The sequence below is a fragment of the Vanacampus margaritifer genome, chromosome 7 (genome assembly GCF_051991255.1).
Source record: "Vanacampus margaritifer isolate UIUO_Vmar chromosome 7, RoL_Vmar_1.0, whole genome shotgun sequence".
Classification (NCBI taxonomy): Eukaryota; Metazoa; Chordata; class Actinopteri; order Syngnathiformes; family Syngnathidae; genus Vanacampus; species Vanacampus margaritifer.
Window position 1 is genome coordinate 1,236,823 of NC_135438.1, and position 21,432 is coordinate 1,258,254.

At 43.9% G+C, this 21,432-nt stretch overlaps 2 protein-coding genes across 2 annotated transcripts; both read right to left on the reverse strand.

Moving 5' to 3' along the window:
- Window positions 1-304: 304 nt before the first annotated feature.
- On the reverse strand, window positions 305-4,750 carry LOC144054678 (actin, cytoplasmic 2). The gene is made up of 7 exons (XM_077569881.1): window positions 4,585-4,750; window positions 3,122-3,249; window positions 2,758-2,997; window positions 1,754-2,000; window positions 1,457-1,648; window positions 1,204-1,385; window positions 305-954 (listed from the first exon to the last, which is right to left on the reverse strand). The coding sequence occupies exons 2-7, from the start codon at window positions 3,242-3,244 to the stop codon at window positions 811-813; spliced, it is 1,128 nt and encodes a 375-aa protein (XP_077426007.1). The 5' UTR covers window positions 3,245-3,249; window positions 4,585-4,750; the 3' UTR covers window positions 305-810.
- A 4,652-nt stretch (window positions 4,751-9,402) lies between these two features.
- Window positions 9,403-20,712, reverse strand: LOC144054811 (uncharacterized). The gene is made up of 10 exons (XM_077570127.1): window positions 20,127-20,712; window positions 16,556-18,400; window positions 16,252-16,340; window positions 15,560-15,618; window positions 15,323-15,486; window positions 14,208-14,370; window positions 13,955-14,146; window positions 12,442-12,675; window positions 10,896-11,058; window positions 9,403-9,562 (listed from the first exon to the last, which is right to left on the reverse strand). The coding sequence occupies exons 1-10, from the start codon at window positions 20,185-20,187 to the stop codon at window positions 9,488-9,490; spliced, it is 3,045 nt and encodes a 1,014-aa protein (XP_077426253.1). The 5' UTR covers window positions 20,188-20,712; the 3' UTR covers window positions 9,403-9,487.
- Window positions 20,713-21,432: the final 720 nt, after the last annotated feature.

Below are 21,432 nucleotides of genomic sequence, written 5' to 3' on the forward strand. Positions count from 1 at the left end.
AAATCATTATCAGCTCAGAGCTTTGTACAACCTGTTTACGATCCTGAATCAGGTGTGTTGTTGGCTTTCTAGGACCAGACTTGGGCATCCATGATTTAAGGACTTTCATTGATATAGTTGTTAAAAACTTCCTTTGTTAGTCCAATTGAAATTTTCCATTTGTGTTGTGCTCTTTGATTAAAACAGCTGATCACAAAGACTCATTTCCTTTGTTGGTAAGGTTTTCCTCAGTATGCAACTTTCAAAATACAGCAGCATTAGGGTTAGTCACTGAAACGCAAAAAATAAAGACAATGTGAGCTAATGAGATCTCAGACATGTGCGCTTTATTGGGTTGTCATGTAACCTGAAGCTTGGCAAGCCTCACGTACAAACCTTTCTATCACCACCTTACAAAGTACAAGCTTTGTCTTATTTTTGCATATTGACAAAAACTGGAGCAAATATTTTAAGGCTGAAAGTACAAAAACAAACAGATGACATAATTTACATAAAGCAATACTAACAGGTCTGCCGTGGCAAGAGGAAGGCCCGGCAGCGCAAGTTGGAAACCTTCATAGAGGCAAATAAAGGTGGTGAACAAACAACTAAACCACACAAAATCATATTCCTCACATTCACACTGCCTGTGGTGGGTGGGTTGGGGCTCCGGAACTCCTGCAGAGCTCCTCGTGACGAAAGGAGAAAAAGAAAAAAAAGGGGGGGGGGGGGTGGAAGTGCTGCAGGCTCAGCATACAGTGTTGATGGGAGCCACTCGTTTGGGTTGGTAGCAGTGTGTGTTTGACGGGGGCGGGGCGTCCGACAGTCTCTTTAGAAACACTTCCTGTGGACGATGCTGGGGCCAGACTCGTCGTACTCCTGCTTGCTGATCCACATCTGCTGGAAGGTGGACAGAGACGCCAGGATGGAGCCGCCGATCCAAACAGAGTACTTCCTCTCGGGGGGAGCGATGATCTGCAGAGGCCCAAGACAGACGTTACTCATGTTGGCCACCGAGGGGCAGCAGAGTGGTGATAGTAAGCGATAGTCAAATAAGACTGTTGGGAATCTCACAATTGGCCATTTAAAAAGTTGCCTAAGTAAATGATGTGTAGTAGTGATTTGAAAAGAGTTGCAAGAATTGTAAGACAAATCTTGCGATTTTTATTTATTTTTTAACTCTTAAAGGTGTACATGTAGTCTAATGTGTGCCACTAATATTACCTTGATCTTCATGGTGGTGGGGGCTAGAGAAGTAATCTCCTTCTGCATGCGGTCGGCGATGCCCGGGTACATGGTGGTGCCGCCCGACAGCACAGTGTTGGCATACAGGTCCTTACGGATGTCCACGTCGCACTTCATGATGCTGTTGAAGGTGGTCTCGTGGATGCCGCAAGACTCCATGCCTGCAGAGATACGTCGTTCAGGTTAGGTTTTCGGATTGGGGAGGGGGGGGGTGGACGAGGACACGGCTTACCCAGGAAGGACGGCTGGAAGAGCGCCTCAGGGCAACGGAACCTCTCGTTGCCGATGGTGATGACCTGCCCGTCGGGCAGCTCGTAGCTCTTCTCCAGAGAGGACGAAGAGGCGGCCGTGCCCATCTCCTGCTCGAAGTCCAGCGCCACGTAGCACAGCTTCTCCTTGATGTCGCGCACGATCTCACGCTCGGCTGCAACAAACACACAAAAATTCAAGTCAAATCAAAATGAATACCATGACACATTTCCTAACAAAAACAGAGTATGTCGTGCTACTTTCTTTGCGGGTCACTGACCAGTGGTGGTGAAGCTGTAGCCGCGCTCGGTGAGGATCTTCATGAGGTAGTCTGTGAGGTCGCGCCCGGCCAGGTCCAGCCTGAGGATGGCGTGCGGCAGCGCGTAGCCCTCGTAGATGGGCACCGTGTGGGTGACGCCGTCCCCGGAGTCCATCACGATGCCGGTGGTGCGGCCCGAGGCGTACAGGGACAGCACGGCCTGGATGGCCACGTACATGGCGGGCGTGTTGAACGTCTCGAACATGATCTGATGGGCGACAAACGGCGGTCAAGCCAATTGCACTTGCAACGTCACGTTAAGTGGGATAACGACTTGTTGATTCAGTTCACGTCAAGTTAGGACTGAAGAAGCCATTCATTTTCAGTGGGGTGCATGGGCTCCCCCTAGTGGTGTGCAAAATATCAGCAACTTAAAAGTTCCACGTGTTTAAACTTTAATTCACTTTTTCAATGTGCAGTTCAGGTCTACGTTTAATTGCTCATCTGCAGGCATTTTTAACTGGTTTGTAGACTATTCTGAAATTTGACTTAAATTACACATTTTTTAAAGTTTCAACAGGTCACTTGACCTGCTAAAATGTTTAACCAGGCAAGCTTGGGATTGTATTTTTCCTTAAATTTTTGTTCTACTTAAAATTACAAAATCCCCCCCAAAAATACATTCTTAGATCTGTAATTAAGCCCCTTTTGAACAGTTTTAGTTTTCAAAATAAACAGGCAATGCAAAGCAATATTCGTTATTGATTAGTTTTTAACTTAAAAATAAATAAAAATTAATCTATTCCACCAAATTAACTTGAAAACTGTTAGCATTTGAGTGCAGTGCAGTCACACCATGCTGCACGTCACGTGACGCACATAAGGAACCTGAAATCTCCAGAGATGGAAAGGGAGCTCAGGAAAAGGACACCTGGAAGTTCAAGGAGGAGACAGACTAAGCAAAGGAAAGAGCCCGACAAGCACGCGTGTACAAGTCTGACGGCACAGAGGCCCGGCGGGCGTACCTGGGTCATCTTCTCGCGGTTGGCCTTGGGGTTGAGGGGGGCCTCGGTGAGCAGCACGGGGTGCTCCTCGGGGGCCACGCGCAGCTCGTTGTAGAAGGTGTGGTGCCAGATCTTCTCCATGTCGTCCCAGTTGGTGACGATGCCGTGCTCGATGGGGTACTTGAGGGTCAGGATGCCCCTCTTGCTCTGAGCCTCGTCGCCCACGTACGAGTCCTTCTGGCCCATGCCCACCATCACGCCCTGTCGTCGGGAGAAACGTTAGTCAAAAATACACTCCTCCCCCAAATACAACTGATTGGTCAAGATCAGATAAAGGATCGATGCCATATCAAAAGGAATTTATTGCACAGCAGCGGTGGCGTACCTGATGCCTGGGCCGTCCCACGATGGAGGGGAAAACGGCACGTGGGGCGTCATCTCCGGCAAAGCCAGCTTTGCACATACCAGATCCATTGTCCACAACCAGGGCGGCAATTTCGTCTTCCATTTTATCTGTAATACCAGGAAGAAAAAAAAAATCATTGAGGGGGAGTGAGAAGCGAGAGCGAAAGGGAGAGGAGGCAGCTGCGCCACATCTGCAGCGGCCAGCCGGCTCGTTCTGCTGCGTGTCGCAGTGGCGCCAAACCCAAAAAAAGGCAAAGGGGGTCCCGGTGCGGTTATGACCATATATGGAGAAAGTGAGGCGCCTCAACTGCAAACCAGGAAAACCAGGTACCGCAAACGCAACCACTCTCAACACCAACCTCAAATAATTAAAGGCTGGGCAAAGGAAAGGAAACATGCACCACTTGACTATCAATTACATCATTCACCAGCCTCCAATATTTGTTGCATTCAATCTTGGGATCAACAGCAGCACATTTTAACATCACAAAACAATTTTATTTTTATGAAAAGAACCAATAGTTAACTTTATCACCAGTGATTCACCACATAAGACAATTATGAACATAAAATTTGTTTCCCTGTAATTAAGAGTATTTTTTAAATACTTGTATGAAAATCATTTGTATAATCAAATGACTAAAAATTAATGAAATTGTTCCTAATCAGAAATTTTTAAATTATATTTACCTTTAAGCAGTAGCCAAGCCTCTAATATTAATTTCATACACATTTTTAAAAGCATATATATTGAAATACTAGTCAAAATTTGGAGTTTTTATTAAAAAATATATATATACTAATTAGGTTGAATTATCTTCATGTATAAAACTATTTAAAGGTTTTCTTAATTGGGTTATGGGCCAGTTACTTGTGTCCATTCCTGCTCTAATCGATGTCTCACCTTTACACGAAGGATTTGTTTATTTTATTTATAAAGTAATATTTGAATTTACCTCAAATCAACTCAGGCTGCTCACGTTGATGCTAATGGTTCAATCTAGAAGATTAATTGATGGGTGATCTCGGAGCTAATCCACTTGTTGTAATCCGTCTAGCCGCCGAGCCGGTGGGGAGACTATGGCGTGCTAAAGGGATGCTGGCGACCGGCCGGGTGGGGTCGGTGACGGTCAAAGCCTTCAAAGAGATAAGGGAGGGGAAATGGGGCGAGGGGGCCTGTTCGTCATCAGCGCCACCGGGTAACGGCAGTCGCTGCGTCACCGAGCCGGACGTCGCCGCTTTGATGCCGGCGTCAGCGCTTTATCTGACGCCCCGGCGGCTAACAAGCTAACGGATACTAGCCTAGCAGGACGACGCCGGTCAAAGCCAATTTTGAAATCCCGATGGAAAAAGTCAAAAACGCACGTCGGTATCAATTTAGCTTCCCAAACATCACTTCGGATTGAAGACAATTGAAGAAACGAAAGGAAATGTCTTCCTTACCTGCGTTGAGAGCTGTCTCGTTGAGAATGCGCGAGGTGCGTGCCGGCTGTGTGTGCGTCAGGCGAGCTCCCGAGCTTGACTGTGACGTAGCTTTGACTGAGCACTGCGCTTTTAAAGATGCTCGTGCTGCAGCCCTTCTCCATATAAGGAGAACTTTCCTCACGGCGGCCTCCGATTGGTTCCACGGCGTTTAATGGGTGTGGCGTAAACGGATCACCCATCAAACTGAACTGACCCCCAAATCTTTACATTGTGGTCAAAAGGTGCTGTGCCCCCCCCTAACAAAAAAATCAGATGGGTTCATTACAGAAAAGGGGGCTTTAAAAAAAAATGTCTGACGTACCTCCTTTGAGATCTATCTATCCATCTATCTGCAGTTGTTGCCTCCTGGGACAAAATAAATAAACAAATCAGTTTTCTTTCTATATGCATCCAATCAATCATATTTGGTGCAGTACAACATAATGAATGACATTTCAGTGAAAATGTTGAAGATGGAAAGGCCATCTGGAGGTTAGTTAGTCCATTGCAGGGGTCACTGACAGCAGGGTTAACACCCGGCCTAACAAGTCACACGCACGCACACTTGTACACGCACAGATTAGAGTGACAAGTGATACCAGTGTTAACGCGGCGGTATGTTTACAGTCAACATGTAAATCTCAGCACTCATCACCCACACCAGGAGTCTCACTGTTGAGGGTTATTTTAGTTTTATTTGGACACATGATGAGAATTGATCAAATCTGTCTAAATTGTCTTGATGGTTTGTTTATTTTTGGTAGAAGAACATTTCTTTTCTTTGTGTTTCTTAAGCGTTTGATGTTTTATGAACCGTAGCAAAAACCAAGTGTTTCTTTTTGCACAATGATGATGAGCAATTGTGATTTATGTATGTTTATTATTCCTTTGTTTAATAAAGCAAAATGTGGCAACAACAAAAAAGTGTTTTGGACTTTGTGATGGCATAATTTATTCCTTTGATGTTTTATGATGCAAACTGCTGCAAATGTAAAAAAAAAAAAAAAGAAAGAAAAAAAAGAAAAAGGTTGCTTAATATGACTAGCATGATGATTTGGCTTATTATATTTGGCTTATTAAATTTCTTAAACAGTTGACTCCATTTCAAAGTGACTCTTCCAATTTTGCGCAATTTTGTTGTGCCATTTTTTCTTTATTAATCCGTTTAGCTGAGGAACATCATTTGCATGGTTTACTGCACTACTGGACTACTTTAATATTGCTTCATGGTCGTCTGTACTTTGCTGTTTATGTGCTAAATGTATGTTTCATGTTTTCTATCTGTGATCGAAAATAATAATAATCACACCACCCTGGGACTTGCATTTTCCTATTGTTGCCAAGTAGCAAACCTTTTTATTGAAGTTAAAAGAAAATTGTCAACATGTTCTATGCACTCCCATTAGTCTAAACATGGCATTGAGATTAATATTGCATTTGTGGAATATGATTTATGCAGCAAAATGCAGCTGCTTTTATCCATCGCGGCCACTTGCTGTCGACTGAAAATGACATCACTGCGCCTAAATGCTTAAGTAACGGCCAATCACGGCTCACCTGTTCCCCGAGTTTGGTCATGTGACATTCACAAGCTGAGCCGCAATTGGCCGTCACCTGACCCCTGAGCAACTGTGATGTCATTTTCAGTCGACAGCCAGTGGCAAAATTGTAAATTGAAATTGAGTTTAAAAAATAAATAAAAAATGGCCGCCCATGTGATGGATAAATACGGCTGGATTTTGCTGCTTAATTCATAATTTCTCAAACTGAATAATAATCAGAATGCCGTGTTTAGATGACTGGGGCCACATCGGACATTGTAAAGCACATTTTTGACTTCACTTTCAAAGGATCTTTGTGCAGTTTGTCACTTTTTTTTTTTTTACTCGCGACTGCCATCTCTGGCCTAAAGCGTAACTGCAGCATCTGTGTCAGGCGCGTTCATGATGCGCGTGCGAGTACGTGCACGATCTTAAAGCGACAAGCACAGTTGTCAAACTCAACTTTATTTATAAAGCACTTTAAAACCAGCACTGCTGTTTACAAAGTGTTTTACATGGAACAGAAATCGGTCATGTAGCAAAGATAAGTAAAACAAGAACAAAACAAACATTGTCAGTAAGTAAACAAGTAAATAAAATTTACATCAATAAATTAATAACAAGAAGTAGGTAAGTGAATAAATATTAAACTGTTTTTTTTCTTGTTCTAGATCAATTAGGATTTCCCAAATCATTTCTGCCAGAATAACGAGGGGATCAAAAAAATAGCAAGCAACGCAATAAGAGTCATCCATCAACCATCGGCTTTAAACCGATTGGTTGACCACAGAACAGAAATGTTTCTTTTTCAAACTCAAAAAAAATTTGTCATCTTGCTCAATATCGCCTCTTTTAGTTCCAAATATTTGGAAAAACTCAGCTTTTATTTGTTTGTGAAGAAAAACCACGACTAGAACAACGTGCTGTACACAGATACAAACCAAAATAAAAATAATTTCAACATAAAACAACCGAAACAAAAAAAGAAAAAGAAAAAAAGTACTTTTTCAACAATCAAACAATATTAATTTGTTAGTCAACTTTTCAAAGGCAATTTAAACTGCACATTTTTTTGGTATGGTTTGGTTTCAAAGTTTCAAAGGCTAATTTGGATGCTTTATGACATAAAACGATAAATCAAAGACCTCAGAGCACCCCCCCCCCCCTTCCTTTGTTACACCAGTGGTTTCCAAACAAGGGCTCGGGGGCCATTTGCGGCCTGCCAGCCGTTTCAACGTCACGGCTCTCCTGTTTTTGGAGTTTGGGCTCATAAGTTAAGAGACCGTTAGGAGTCATAACGTTTGGAATGCGAGTCTGAGGTTACACTGGTACTTTTAATACATACCCCCCCACCCCCCAAAAAATCTGTCAAAATCCAGTCAAACAGCAAAAAGGGGGTTGCTTCCGTGAAAATGGCTGCGAGGGAATGAGTTAAATAGAGATTCTGTATCGAGCGCACAATAAAATGAATTTAAAATATGAACAAATTCTTGCTGTGTCTTATGTTCCTGATCTTAAACGGCCGAGAGTCACAAAGATCCACGCCTTGGAATACGGTCGGATATCGGCCTGATGCCGAATACCTGGTATCGGTACTTGCCCATCCCTTGTTAATAAGCGGAACTTTTGAAGAAGGAAAAAAATGCAAGCATGATTACAATTCAATTAATTGTGCCGTCCTCGTGCAGGTGTGGATCTATTCTGGTGGGATCAAGGACACCACAGCCACTCCAAAATGTTGAAAAGTCACATTTGCTAGGGATGGGCGAGTACTGTAACCAGGTATCGGTACCGGGCCAATACGCAACCTCATTTCAAGGTATCGGCACTTGCGACGGCGGCTGATACCAGTATGTCGCTTGTCATGGAAAACTGCCTTCAATTGCATGCGATTTTCTCGACTGTTTGCCTTTGGCCCTCGCCTCCTTCAATTTGTCAATACGTGGCCCTGGGGAAGAAAAAGTTTAGACACCCCATGTGACATAGCCCACTTCCTCCTCAGGAAGTAAGGCGTGGCGGCAGTGGCGGAATATTACCGGACGCTTCTTTTCATGTGTGTGTGTCACAGTAGGTGACAACGTCCAACAAGTGTGATGTTTCATGGGAATGCAAGATGATGACACACATGGATCTGAAATACCTCAAGTTGTGATTCCACTCGTAATTGTCCGAGTGTGTGTAAGTGTGTGTGTGTGTGTGCCCGGACAATGACCATAAAGCAGGAATTCTCTCTGGCTCTCTTTCGTGTTCCTAATAAGGACATATGGCCAGCAACAGGGGCAGGAAATAGCTTTTTTTCTTTTCTTTTTTAACCATGCTTTCACCTCTATGCATACAGGAAGTGAACACACATCCACTTACAAATACATACACACACACACACACACACACACACACACACACACACATCCACTTACAAATACACACACGTCGTCTACATGGAGAGGTTAAAAGGTCAACAAGCCAATCAGGGATTTATTCAAATCCACACTCTCTCACACACACACACAGGCTGGTGCCTTTGAGAGGACCTTTGGATGACGTCCATATAAGGAGATATCGGCGTGAGTAAGTCACATGACTGCGATGAAGAAGAATGAATTGCTGCTCCTGCAGGTCATGTGACCAGCAGCATGAGGAAATGAATGAATCTCCCTTTTTAACATGTGGATGCAGATGTGTGTGTTTGTGGCATGTGGATGCTGCCACACGCGCACACACACGCCTGCTTCTTGGCTCCGAGACCATATATGGAATGAAGCTAAGCTAACAGGTAGCTTCTTTGCTACTTTCTTTCATCTCCATCATTCGTTGCCGTTCCCAGTGTGCTTGATCCGCATGGGCCAGTTTTCCCGTTGCCCAGACGTATCTTTTATGCTTTTATGGTCCGGCATTCCAGGGGGAACGGCCAAAAGGGGTGGGGGGGGTGCGGAAAACAGAAGATGGTCAAATGGAGTGTTTCATAACAGCGGAAGTGCATTGCTGGCACATCAGAAGAAGAAAAAACTCAAACGAAACAATTATCAGGTTATCATGTGAAACTTTTTGAGATTAATTTGACTTTCACATTCAAATGCCGTACATATATGTTGACCCCCAGCTAACATATTTTGTTTGCTTTTGGCCATACTAGAATAAAAGTGTAGTTGAACATCCACTACAGTAGGCGGCAGTAGCGCTCTTAGTATCAGAATTAGCTCTTCTGCAGATGTGTACTCGCAACAATTTAATAGACAGGTAACACTATTTAGTCATGTTGGTCATTAAGTATTTATTTATTTCTCAATATTCACACACACGGGCACACAGCGAACGCGTCTGACGGCCGAAGAGGATCCGAGTCATGCGGTCCAGCTGCGGTTCATGTCCACCAGCTCCATGCCCTCGCAGTACGAGCGCGGCCTGGATGTCCGAGCCTGGACAGCCAACACAAGGAAAGATGCTAAGCTAACGTAGCATACGGCTCAACGGGGAGTCAATATAGCGACGAGCGACGCGTTGTGTCTTCAATTTCATCTTAGTTTCGTTCCAAAAATGCCCGTCAGAACAAAGTATAGTCAGCCTGCCAAGCTCAGTTGACAGATGCTAATGAGTTAGCATTATGTGCTAAAATCAATAAAAAATGTCATTATAAGGTGTTGCGTGTAGAATTTTGAGGAAATTTGATTCCACTTTGGGATAAGCCTTAAATGTGAATCTTGATTTTTATTTTGAAAACATTTGAAAATATTTCCTAAATTTGTTTGACATTTTTTTGTCATGGGATGTAATACATATTTAAAATGTAGAATATGTTTTTCCACTTGACATAAATAATGTTCACGTGAATAGTTTCCTAAATTGAAAATAAAAAAAATCACGGGGTGTTGTGATTAGAAATTTAAGGGGAATATAAATAAATAAATGTGTTCCATTTTAGAATAAGGCTTAAACATGACCAAATGTGGAAAAAAGTGACAAAATTAATAGATATATCTTTAGAATAATTCTAAAGACTGTATGCAAATTTGATTTTTTTTTTTTTTAATTTTAGATTAATTTATTTATTTTTAAATTATTTTCAATTTAAAAAATATATTTTTAATTTAAACACCAACAAAAAAATTTTTTTCATGGTCTGTGCATAGAAATGTTTGGGGAAAAAATATTTTTTGCACTTTGGAAAACGGCTATACTGTCTAGAACAAGGGTGGGCAAACTGGGTCCGCGAGGGCCGGAGTCCTGCAGGTTTTGGAGGGTTCCCTCTTCTAACACAAGCTGATTCCAATCAACAGGATCGTTATCAGGCTTATGTAGAGCTGGCTGATCAGCTGATCATATATCAGCTGTGTTGGAGAAGGGAAACATCCAAAACCTGCAGGATTCCGGCCCTTGAGGACCCAGTTTGCCCACCCCTGGTCTAGAATATGTCTAAAATGTGGAATTGTACAATGAAAAATGAAGATGTTTAATTTGGAGGTGAAAAACATTTGGTGGTTGGAATGGTTTGATTTGGTCAAGAAACGATGAAGGAGGAGGGAATAATATCAAAGTATGACACAGGTGGGAAATTATTGTTGGAAATCGGTCATTTGGAAAATGTTTCAAATGTGTTTTTTACGCCATTTTGAATGAGCTTGGAATGGGAAGCATGGTGGGGAAAAAAAATTGTGGAACACATATTATGCTTCTATTAGAAATTTGAATGCAATCCCATGATGAGAATGTGTTTGGATTTGGTGAAGCAGCACGTGGCTTGCGAGTACTCACGGCGGGGGGTTGCTGGGGGGCGGCCAGCTGCCGCAGGAGCGGGAAGGGCGTCCAGTGGATGGGCTCCACAGGCCAGCTGCACACCGACAGGTCGCTGGCCTTGCCCGAGTCCAGCACGCCGTCGCCCACGCTCAGCTCGCTGCCGCACCAGCCGTACTGAGAGCTGACACACATTCGCATTCGCTTCTTTTTACACTTGGGTGACCATTCAGACTAAGGAAGAATGGGACTAGCAGACTTTTAGATTGTCCCTGAAGGCAACACCTGACTTTGAAGGATAGAGATTTTAGATTGTCCCTGAAAGCAACGCCTGATTTCGATTGATAGATTGAAAATTGTTATTTCACACTGTCCCTGAAGGCAACACATGACTTAGTTGAATGGATCAAATAGGAGAAATAAGAAATTCAGACTGTCCCTGAAGGCAACATCTGACTTTGAAGGATAGAGATTTTAGATTGTCCCTGAAAGCAACGCCTGATTTCGATTGATAGATTGAAAATTGTTATTTCACACTGTCCCTGAAGGCAACACATGACTTAGTTGAATGGATCAAATAGGAGAAATAAGAAATTCAGACTGTCCCTGAAGGCAACATCTGACTTTGAAGGATAGAAATTTTAGATTGTCCCTGAAAGCAACGCCTGATTTCGATTGATAGATTGAAAATTGTTATTGCACACTGTCCCTGAAGGCAACACATGACTTAGTTAAATGGATCAAATAGGAGAAATAAGAAATTCAGACTGTCCCTGAAGGCAACATCTGACTTTGAAGGATAGAGATTTTAGATTGTCCCTGAAAGCAACGCCTGATTTCGATTGATAGATTGAAAATTGTTATTTCACACTGTCCCTGAAGGCAACACATGACTTAGTTAAATGGATCAAATAGGAGAAATAAGAAATTCAGACTGTCCCTGAAGGCAACATCTGACTTTGAAGGATAGAGATTTTAGATTGTCCCTGAAAGCAACGCCTGATTTCGATTGATAGATTGAAAATTGTTATTTCACACTGTCCCTGAAGGCAACACATGACTTAGTTGAATGGATCAAATAGGAGAAATAAGAAATTCAGACTGTCCCTGAAGGCAACATCTGACTTTGATGGATAGAGATTTTAGATTGTCCCTGAAAGCAACGCATGATTTTGATTGATAGATTGAAAATTGTTATTTCACACTGTCCCTGAAGGCAACACATGACTTAGTTGAATGGATCAAATAGGAGAAATAAGAAATTCAGACTGTCCCTGAAGGTAACATCTGACTTTGATGGATAGCGATTTTAGATTGTGCCTGAAGGAAACACCTGATTTAGACTGAAAAGTTTGATTTTTATTTGTTCCTGAAGGCATCACCAGATTTAGACAAGAGATTTCAGACTGTCCCTAAAGGCAACATCTGACTTAGATAGAAATAATCAAATCATAGAAAGCAAAAATTGCCGGTTAATGAAACACCTGATTTAGATAGATGTAAAATTATGATGTCAGACTGTCCCTGAAGGCAGCACGTGACTCGGCTGGATGGCGTGTGCACGCACCTGTCAGGGTAGATGGTGTTGAGGCGCGCGGTGCGTCCGGTGCATGCGGATGAGGCGGAGGCGAGCGACAAGGTGTCGTCGTGGTAGCAGCAGGGCCGGTCCAGAGCTCGCATGTGCAGCAGCTCGTCGGAGCGCGTAAACGCCGGATTGTCCATGGAGTCGGCAGAAGCCGCCGACGCCGAGCGCGGCCAGAAGCGAGACGACAGCTCGTCAAAATGGTTGAAGCGCCGGTAGCTGCAAAAAACAAACAGTTAGACTGACAATGTAATATCACAATTAACAGGACATTCATTTCAATCAACAAGTTAATCATATTTTTATTGAATCAATTACAAAATATTTTAATTTAGAATTAACAGGACATTTACTGTGTAATTTTGATCATTTATTTTTTTTAGTCACCTGATTTTGTTTTTATCATGTTAAATTTAAGTATTTAAATTTTATAAATTTGTATTTTCCATTAATTTAATCAACTTTTTTTCTCTAATATACTAAGAAATATGTTTAGTTTAAAATGATTGACAATACTCCATTTAAATTAAAAAAAAAAACACATTTTCACGATTTTGGAATGAATTACAAATATTTTTTGCTTCTAATTACCAAAATAATATATAATTTGTCATTAATTTAATGAGCCAATATATTTTTTGGGGCGAGTTAATTCAAAAATATTTCTAGTACTGTATTCAAATTATAAAATGTACACAATGTTTTATATATAAAACAAATCCCAGCTGCTCTGTATGAAAGACAAAACAAAATAAAAGCAGCTTTATTTTATTTTATTAAATGAGAATTAATAATCATGAGTTAGTGTGACATCTACAGGCCACAGTTGGGACTGCAGTTTAAAAGTCACCAAATACAATTACAAAATAACACAATTAAAAATATTGACCAAGCGTTAAAATATAATAAAAATAAATTAAATCATAATTTAAAAATGTTTGTTTGTTTATTGAACAGGAACAGAAATACTTAAATTAAAATCTAAAGATTTAAAAGAAAAGTGTTTTTTGTTGGGGTTTTTTTTACATACATGGTCATCATTAAGCACAGCTTACATGTTCAAAAGGGAGTAGGAAAAAGTAAAAAAATAAAAAATAAAAAAAAGTCCTAAAAGAGTCCTACCTCCTTACAAAGAAAAAAAAAGGGGGACAAAATCACATAAACTTACACGTATAAACAGCTAAACCCAAACCAATGAAATGTAAAACCAATTTAGTAAGTAAATGGAAAATTGCTTGTGTACAAAACAATGAAACTCCATTAACTAATAACATTATATTACCTACAATTAAAAAATACATTTTAATAATAAAATACGAGATAGAGAGGAGAGTGGGTGGAAAAGTGGAGTAATAACCCACCATGTCCAACAGATGGCAACAAAGGGGAGGCAAAAATAAATAAAAATCTGCCTGTGTATGGGCATCCATTTTGTACTGCACACTACCACCACCTACAGGACTGGAGTGAAACAGCACGACTGTGCATTTGAAGGTACCTGCTTCGTGTCTGGTCCACTTTGGCCAGGATAAGAGCAGCTCGGTAGCGTCTGACGGCAACGAAGGCCAGCGAGCCGATCACGGCCACGGCCAGCGCCAGGATGGACGCGCATGTGCACACCAGACGAGCGCGCGTCATCCGGACGTCGCACCGTGAACCCATGAACCAGAAGTCCTCGCCGACCAGGCAGCTGACGTGACGTGAAGAAGTGAGAAACAAACTGGACTTTGACTGCGCGTGCGTGTTCTTACCGACAAATGGGAAGTTGTCTCGGGTGGTGTGTGCACACGCCGTGGTGATGGCAGAAGTCAAAATGGCAGACTGAGGAGCAGCTGTAATTGTTGGTGGTCCGAGACACACAGTGGAAGCCTGCTGGGCACCCGAGCAACCAATCGCAAACGTCCGCCTGCACCCCTGCATCACGCACGTACACACACACAATTGTCTTTGTATCATCGTGGGGACATCTCATTGGCATGCTTTTCTTAGCCCCGCCCACTAACCATCAAACAAGATTGCCTACCCCTATTCCTTCCCCTAACCTCAACCATGACCCAATTCAAACCTAAACTCTAAATCAAAGTCTTGACCCTCAAAAAGAGGTTTGAACTTGTGGGGAAAACCAAAAATGTCCCCATAATTACAAGTCGGTCCCCACAATGGTAGTTCAACCTGGAAAAACACGCGTGTATGGGCCGCACAATGTAGCAAAGACAAAAGCACACCATTAGCTTAGCTTAGTTTAGCATTCTTTGTCCATTCACACTCACTTAACTCAATAGAACTCCAAACAGTTTGGGAGTTTCTTGTTGTTTTACAATATGAATGAACTTGATTATATAACCAGCGAGTCCTAAAAAGAACTCCAATTTTTGCCCAAAAATACATCAGTTCAAAAAATCCAATTTGATCGCCTATATTGCGCTTTATCGACACCATTTGTCGTCCAAAGCGCTCGATCAAGCCTCCTTATTGACTTTTTTGAAGACATGTCCGACTACCAAGACCATACTAGGGAAAGCTTTTCCTTTTTCATTTCAAATTCAAAACATTTTTTTTCATCCATTTGTGTTCTGTGCTACCAGCTAGCTAGCGCTAAGCTAACCTGGAAGCTTTAGTCTCTCCAGTCCAGCGTCCAGGTTTACAAACTCCCTTTTTGCGCTAGGACGGTTCAATTTGATGCACTCGCACGATCGCATTCCTTCAATCAAAACAGATTTTTTTCCCCGATTCAAATGTATTTATTTTTGTTATGCCTGCAAAAGAAGGACGACCGACATCAATGTATGAAAGTGATTTCAGTGAGCGATTCATTAACGGATGGCTTCGTTAGAAGGCGAGACGGTCCAAAGAACTGCACTCTCACCTCCCAGTGTGACGTTGAGCACCTTGGAGCCTCTGAAGCTCCTCCCCTGACGCGCATCCTGGTCCAATCCGGTCTGTCGCAGCAGCGTGGCGGCTCCCGAGGCGGCGAGCCACTTCAGAGCGCCCGCGCTGTCGAACTCCAGCAGCGTCTGCACGGCGCGGCCGCTGGATTGGCAAAAGGTACAAGCCCCGTTCAGCACGTGCGACGCCGGCCACGGGGTCGGGCGCGATCACTCACCGGCCCCACACTCCCAACATCCGGCTGAACCCCGGCGCCCTCCGCAGGTGAGGCTCCAACTGCAACGTGGACAATGCGATCGGCAGACTTCAGCGACCGGCGTATCGCAGCTGCTAAAATCTCGGCATGACATCCACACAATTCTTTGACGGTTGTATTATTTACACAAAAGCGCTAAGATCCCTTAACTCATTCACTGGCAGCCATTTTCACTGAAGCAACCCCCTTTGCTCCTGGCTCTTTTACTGCATTTTGACTGACTTTGCAGGGCCCACAAAATATTGTGTTCTACTGCTATAAACACGTGGAAGCTAGTCTCTTCTTTAAAAAAAAAAGAAGAAGAAAAAAAGAAGCATATTTATATCTGTTTCCATTTTGCAGAAATTAGCATTACAATATAGCTAAGTTTCATCATTATTCACATTCGTGTAGAAAACGCTGTAAAAAAAGAGCTTGTTGCAAGATGGCCCTGGTTGATCTCTTATACTCTGCTGCCACCTGCTGGCCATTTTTTTGTAACTACCATTGCTTTAAGCCACCTCTTCAGGTCAGAATCTGCATCAAAGCCCTCTGTATGCTCTTGCGTAAAAAAAAAAGAAAGAAAAAACATTTAAAAAAAAGTATAAATACATTTTTTGGGAGTGAAGGACAAAATATTTAAAGTATACAAGATGTGTATAATTGTTTCCCACCCATGCGCTGGTGCCCTCCTCAAGGTCGGGACCCGAAACTGAGCTGGAGTCGTCCACGATGATCTGCAGCAGCAGCTCGATGGACTTCACTGGACAAGAACCACAACACAAACACGTACACAAATAGTTGATACACACACACACACACACACACACACACACACACACACACACACACACACACACACACACACACACACACACACACACACACACACACACACACACACACACACACACACACACACACACACACACACACACACACACACACACACACACACACACACACACACACACACACCTCTGACGGTGGCAGGCTGGTCCGGCACCACGTAGACTTTGGGGACGGGGGTAGTCTCGGAACTTAGAGGGGTCGAAGCGGATTGAGCTTTGGGAATCAGATGCTGCGTCGGCACAGAGCCGCCGTCCCGCCGAATGTCTTTTTCATCAGTTGTCGGCGTTCCTCGTGCGATCGGGGGCGGGCCAGCGCTTGTGTGAGACCGGGTCGGAATGTCCGTGATGGACGGAGACGCAGAAGCAGGATTCGTCAGCGTAGTTGGGGAAGGCGTAATGTGGCGGGTGTCGTCCGTGTTCTGGGAGCCGCCAAAGCCGAAGACCCCTTCGGATGTCGTCACGGTTCTCGCATGGGACGAATGTCCAGACGTTCTCGTCCCGTCCTCGGGGCCGCCGAATCGCACGACCGCTCCAGACGCCGTCACAGTGCTTGCGTAGTAAAAATCTTTGGCTGCTCCCGTCCCGTTGTCGGAGCCCCCTAAGCTCAAGACCCCCACCTGGGTCGTGGGTCCGAGTGTTGCTGCCTCTGCGCCAGACAAGTCCTGAACTCCTGCGGATGGCAAAATGGTGCTTGGACCAGGCGAGGTTTCTGGCGTTGCCGTCTCGTCCTGGGAACCCGTCGAGTCGAGAACCTCCACTTGGGGCGTGTATCGGGTCGTAGCGTCTTCAGGATGAGAGACCATCACGGTGCTCACATGTAGCGAGCGTCCAGGCGTTCCCGTCCTGCCTTCAGAGACCCCAGGCGAGTGTCCTAGCATGTTTGTCTCATCCTGGGAACCCCCCAAGCTTCGAACCCTTTCGGCAGAGGTCGCAGTGCTCACATGGGGGGAGCGTCCAGACGTTCCCGTTCCTTCCTGGGAAATCGGGGGCGTTCTTATCCCTTCTTCCGAACCCGATGCATTCTCAACCCCTCCAGAGGACAAAATGGTACTTGGGTGGGGTGACTGTCCAGTCGTTCCCGTCTCGTCCTCGGAGAACCCCGAACTCAAGACCCCTGCCTGAGGCGCATGTCGCGTTCCCATTTGGTCTTTAGACAAGTCCGGAACCCTTTCGGATACCAACGTGGCGTTCACGTGGGGCGAGTAATTAGGCGTGCTCGTCCCTACCAGGGAGACCCCCAAACTGAGGACCCCCATCTGGGTCGAGTAACCGGGTGTTCCCGTCCCATTTTCGGAGACCCCAAAATTCATGACCCTTCCGGACTCCATTTTTGTGCTTGTAAGTCTTGGCATTCCCGTCCTGATCCTTCCAGACCCAACGGCGACATCTTCTGTGGGCACAATCGAACCAGCGATCCTTGATGGCCTCTCAGTGACATATGGCAGCGGTGTGGTTCTTTGTGGCGAGTCTGTTTGGGACCACGTGGATCCCCAAACAGGGTCTGAAGCGAGTTTCCTGAAATCTTCCATCCCACTTGTCGATGTCCGACCGCGGTTCTGCGGATCAACTTTCTCTGTGGTACCAGCAGGGGGCGCTCCCAGCTTCCATCTGATCTGCGATGACATCACAGTTGGAAAAGCGGACCGCCCAGAGGTGTGAGACCCACGCGTCCCTTCTCGCATTCCCGGGTTTGTTTGGGCGTTTCGGGTCAGCACCACCGTCACGGGAAAGCGGCGGACAGATGTTTCCGCTCCATTGTTCCCGACTTCCTCAGGAAGCTGGAGCGCTTCGCTATCAGGACTCTCAGAGGCGGGAAGGGGCGTGGCGGGACCAGGCTCAGATCCAGACCCTCTATAGGATTCTTGTGTGCTTGTATAGTCGGACCGGGCCTGAGAGGGACTGGCGATGTCTCTGTGGGAATGTGGGACGGGGGTGGCGCGCTCGTCTGTGGAATTCCGGGCTTCTTCCTGGACTGGAGGACCGCGACACACAAACAGGACCGGGACACACAAACAGAGGACAGAGTCATGAAGGACATCCACAACAAAGCTTCTGTTCGTCTCACACGTCTACACACGCACGTTCTCGCTCTCTCACGTCACGATGACAACTGTTGGATTTTTCCCAAATGAGGTCAGAGTGACAACACAAATGTTGTTAGGACTCTCGTGATCCAGGTTTGTCTCGCAGATTGGATCTCTGACTTGCAAGCAACCGTTTTGTATTAGCGGCGCATTCGATTCCGCATGCTGTGAAACCCACAGGAAGTCGGCCATTTTGCTTTGAAGCAGTCGTTTTAGGGCCTTTTTTTTTTTTTTTTTTTTTACTGGGCCCTTCAAAAGAAACGTGTTTTTCCTGAGCCCTAATTGGACATCAAAGTGGTCTCGGACGCGGGTCTTAACTACGGATACAAGAGTGTTTTGCCTCATTAGCGGCTAACAGGATGTAAACGAGAACAAAGACTTTTAACAAGGCTTCAACGTCTACAAAAATGCAAAGATGCATTTACACTGCTGCCAAATCTGCATTTGATGTGGATTAAACCTGGTTTCAGCTTTTGACGGTACATTCAGTGCTCGCAGTAAATTACAAAAAAGACAACCAAAAACTCATCATGGTAAATTAATTATAGATTTTACACATCACATTATTTGCCAAACATGGATCTGATCAGAATTAAATCTGGTTATGCCTTTTTCACACTGCATAAACAAAGCATATCAAATAGATTTAATGAAAATGGGCAGCTATTTTTCAAGATCGCATCTACTATATAATGTATACATTTTGTCTGGAGTCCAAAAATCTCTGACTAGCAAATTTTATTTGAATTAGATACGATTTCATGAAAATGTGTAAAAAAAAATAAGATTTTATCATCTGTTTTTTTATTACATTTTTTTTAAAATGAATTATTTACAGATACATGATTAGTGCTGCCAAAGTTAAAGCGATAACTATTTAATTAATCACAAAAAAAATGATCGCATTAATTGCATATTAACACAGATCAATCACGCCATTAATTTGACCGCAGATGATCCTTACATTAAAGCCGGCACAGGTTGTGTTTGAGCAATAATCACAACTACATGCATTCAACTAAAGCATTTGATAAAATTAGTTCCATGTCAAAATATTGGAGTCTTTTTTTTTTTCCATTTTAAATGATGCAAGTAATGAACTGATTAGAGGACGATGAGCGTGTGCAGTGGATGAGGACATCTTCATAAATGAAGTCCTCTTCAAATTCGGCGGGCACAAAATGTTGACAAAAAAAAAGCCTTTTTAATTCAGCGATTAATTGTAATTAATCAAAATTATTACACGTGATTAATCTAATTAAAACACGTAATCGTTTGACAGCTCTAATATTTAGCCAAAGCACCAAGTCAGGTTTAGCGAAAACACGTGGGTTTAATCAGCTTTCATAAAAATAATAAATATACAGTTTTAATTCAATGTTTGGATGAGTGTAAAAGCAAAACATCCCGAGAAGAAAATCGCCCTTAATTCTTAAAAATCCAGATGAATTCTTGACATGTGTGGCCTAGCTACAAATGTCAGCACAAAAACAAACATTTCGCTTTTTCAAAATCACTATTTTAACCGAAGCCGCGCTTGCTAGCATGCATTTGAAGAAGCAAATGTTGAAAACGTATTCTTATTTGCGTTTTCATTTTCGAGCGCGTGCTTACCTGTTGTTGTGACGACGACGACGACGAGGACGAGAAGCAAGAAGCAGACGTGGAGCTGCATGTCCGCTCCCTTTCGCACATTTCGGGCAGGATGTCTCCAAAATGGACACGCGACCTCCACATGTCACAAGTCAGCCTTCCTCTTCTTCCTCTTCTTCTTCTTCAAACTGGTCCCGCTCGTGAAAAGGTCCACTTTTTGCGCCCCTCTCCTCTCGTCTTAAATGAGATCCACGTGCGTGCAGTGCGGTCAGAAGTGCTGTGGGGAGGCGGACGACTGCAGGTCCGAGCGAGCTGTCGCCTGCGGGCGGGGACAGATGAGCGCGTGCTCCCGGTGGGAGGGCGATGCGCTGCGAAGATGGATGCTGGATGCTGGATGGAGGGAGGCGAAGATCCACGCGTAATTTGTTTGACAGCATCCACGAACGCGCACACAAGACCAGGCAGAGCAACTCCCATTCGACTCTCAAGGGCGCCCCCGCGTCCGTCAGCGGTCGCATTTGGTACTGCAGCGTGCACGACAGCCACAAAGCGATGAGCTCCGTCTTAAAACCCGAACCTTGGCGCGAAAGCCTAATTTGACACTCGAACCTTTATTTGCTAAAAAAAAAAAAAAATCGCCCTGATTCAAAACATCAACCCTGGCTTAACCCAAGACCAAAGCTTGAAACCTTCATTGGAAACTCTAATCATGACCTTCATTTCAAACCCGAATAAACCCCAAACCTGGTTTGAAGCCCTAACTGACTGGAAACCCACTTTTGAAAACCCTAATCGTGGATTGAAACCCTACATTAAAAACCCAAACACTTTGCTTGAAGCCCAAATTTGAATCCTGTACTTTGAAAACCCCTTTTTTCAAACACTTGAAATCCTGTCTTACTTTTAAATCCGAATCGTGGTTTAGAATGCTCACCACTTTTGAACCCAAACCTTGTCTTGAAACCCTACTGTCAAACCCAAAGCACATACTTAGCCCTACTTTTCTACAAAAAAAAAAAAGGTCTTGAAACCCTAATCCAATTTTTTAACTTTAAAACCTTGAAACCTCCATTTTTAAACCCAACCCCAAGGTGAGTGATAAGAAGGTCAAACAAGACAACTTCACAGTTGACGAGGTGAAAGGTCAAGTGCAACATTAGCTCACATGTCAACTAAAAGGACATGAAGTGCTCTAAATGGTCCGATGTGACGACACAATTGGCCCAAAACACTTTTTCCCTTTTGGAGCCGCCACCTGTGAGGCGAGAGGTTACGCCAGGATACGTTGCCATGGCAACACGACTCGCTCATCTGCACTCGCCGAGAA

Excerpts from the sequence above, each read along its gene's own strand:
- LOC144054678 (XM_077569881.1), bottom strand. The coding sequence starts at position 3,244 with ATGGAAGACGAAATTGCCGCCCTGGTTGTGGACAATGGATCTGGTATG. Across the intron at positions 2,998-3,121 it reads TGGGACGGCCCAGGCATCAG|GGCGTGATGGTGGGCATGGG; the intron begins GTACGCCACCGC and ends TCCCGACGACAG. Across the intron at positions 1,649-1,753 it reads CTACAGCTTCACCACCACTG|CCGAGCGTGAGATCGTGCGC; the intron begins GTCAGTGACCCG and ends TGTTTGTTGCAG.
- LOC144054811 (XM_077570127.1), bottom strand. The coding sequence starts at position 20,187 with ATGCAGCTCCACGTCTGCTTCTTGCTTCTCGTCCTCGTCGTCGTCGTC. Across the intron at positions 16,341-16,555 it reads CCAGCCTGCCACCGTCAGAG|TGAAGTCCATCGAGCTGCTG; the intron begins GTGTGTGTGTGT and ends GTTCTTGTCCAG. Across the intron at positions 14,371-15,322 it reads GCTCAACGTCACACTGGGAG|GGGTGCAGGCGGACGTTTGC; the intron begins GTGAGAGTGCAG and ends TGCGTGATGCAG.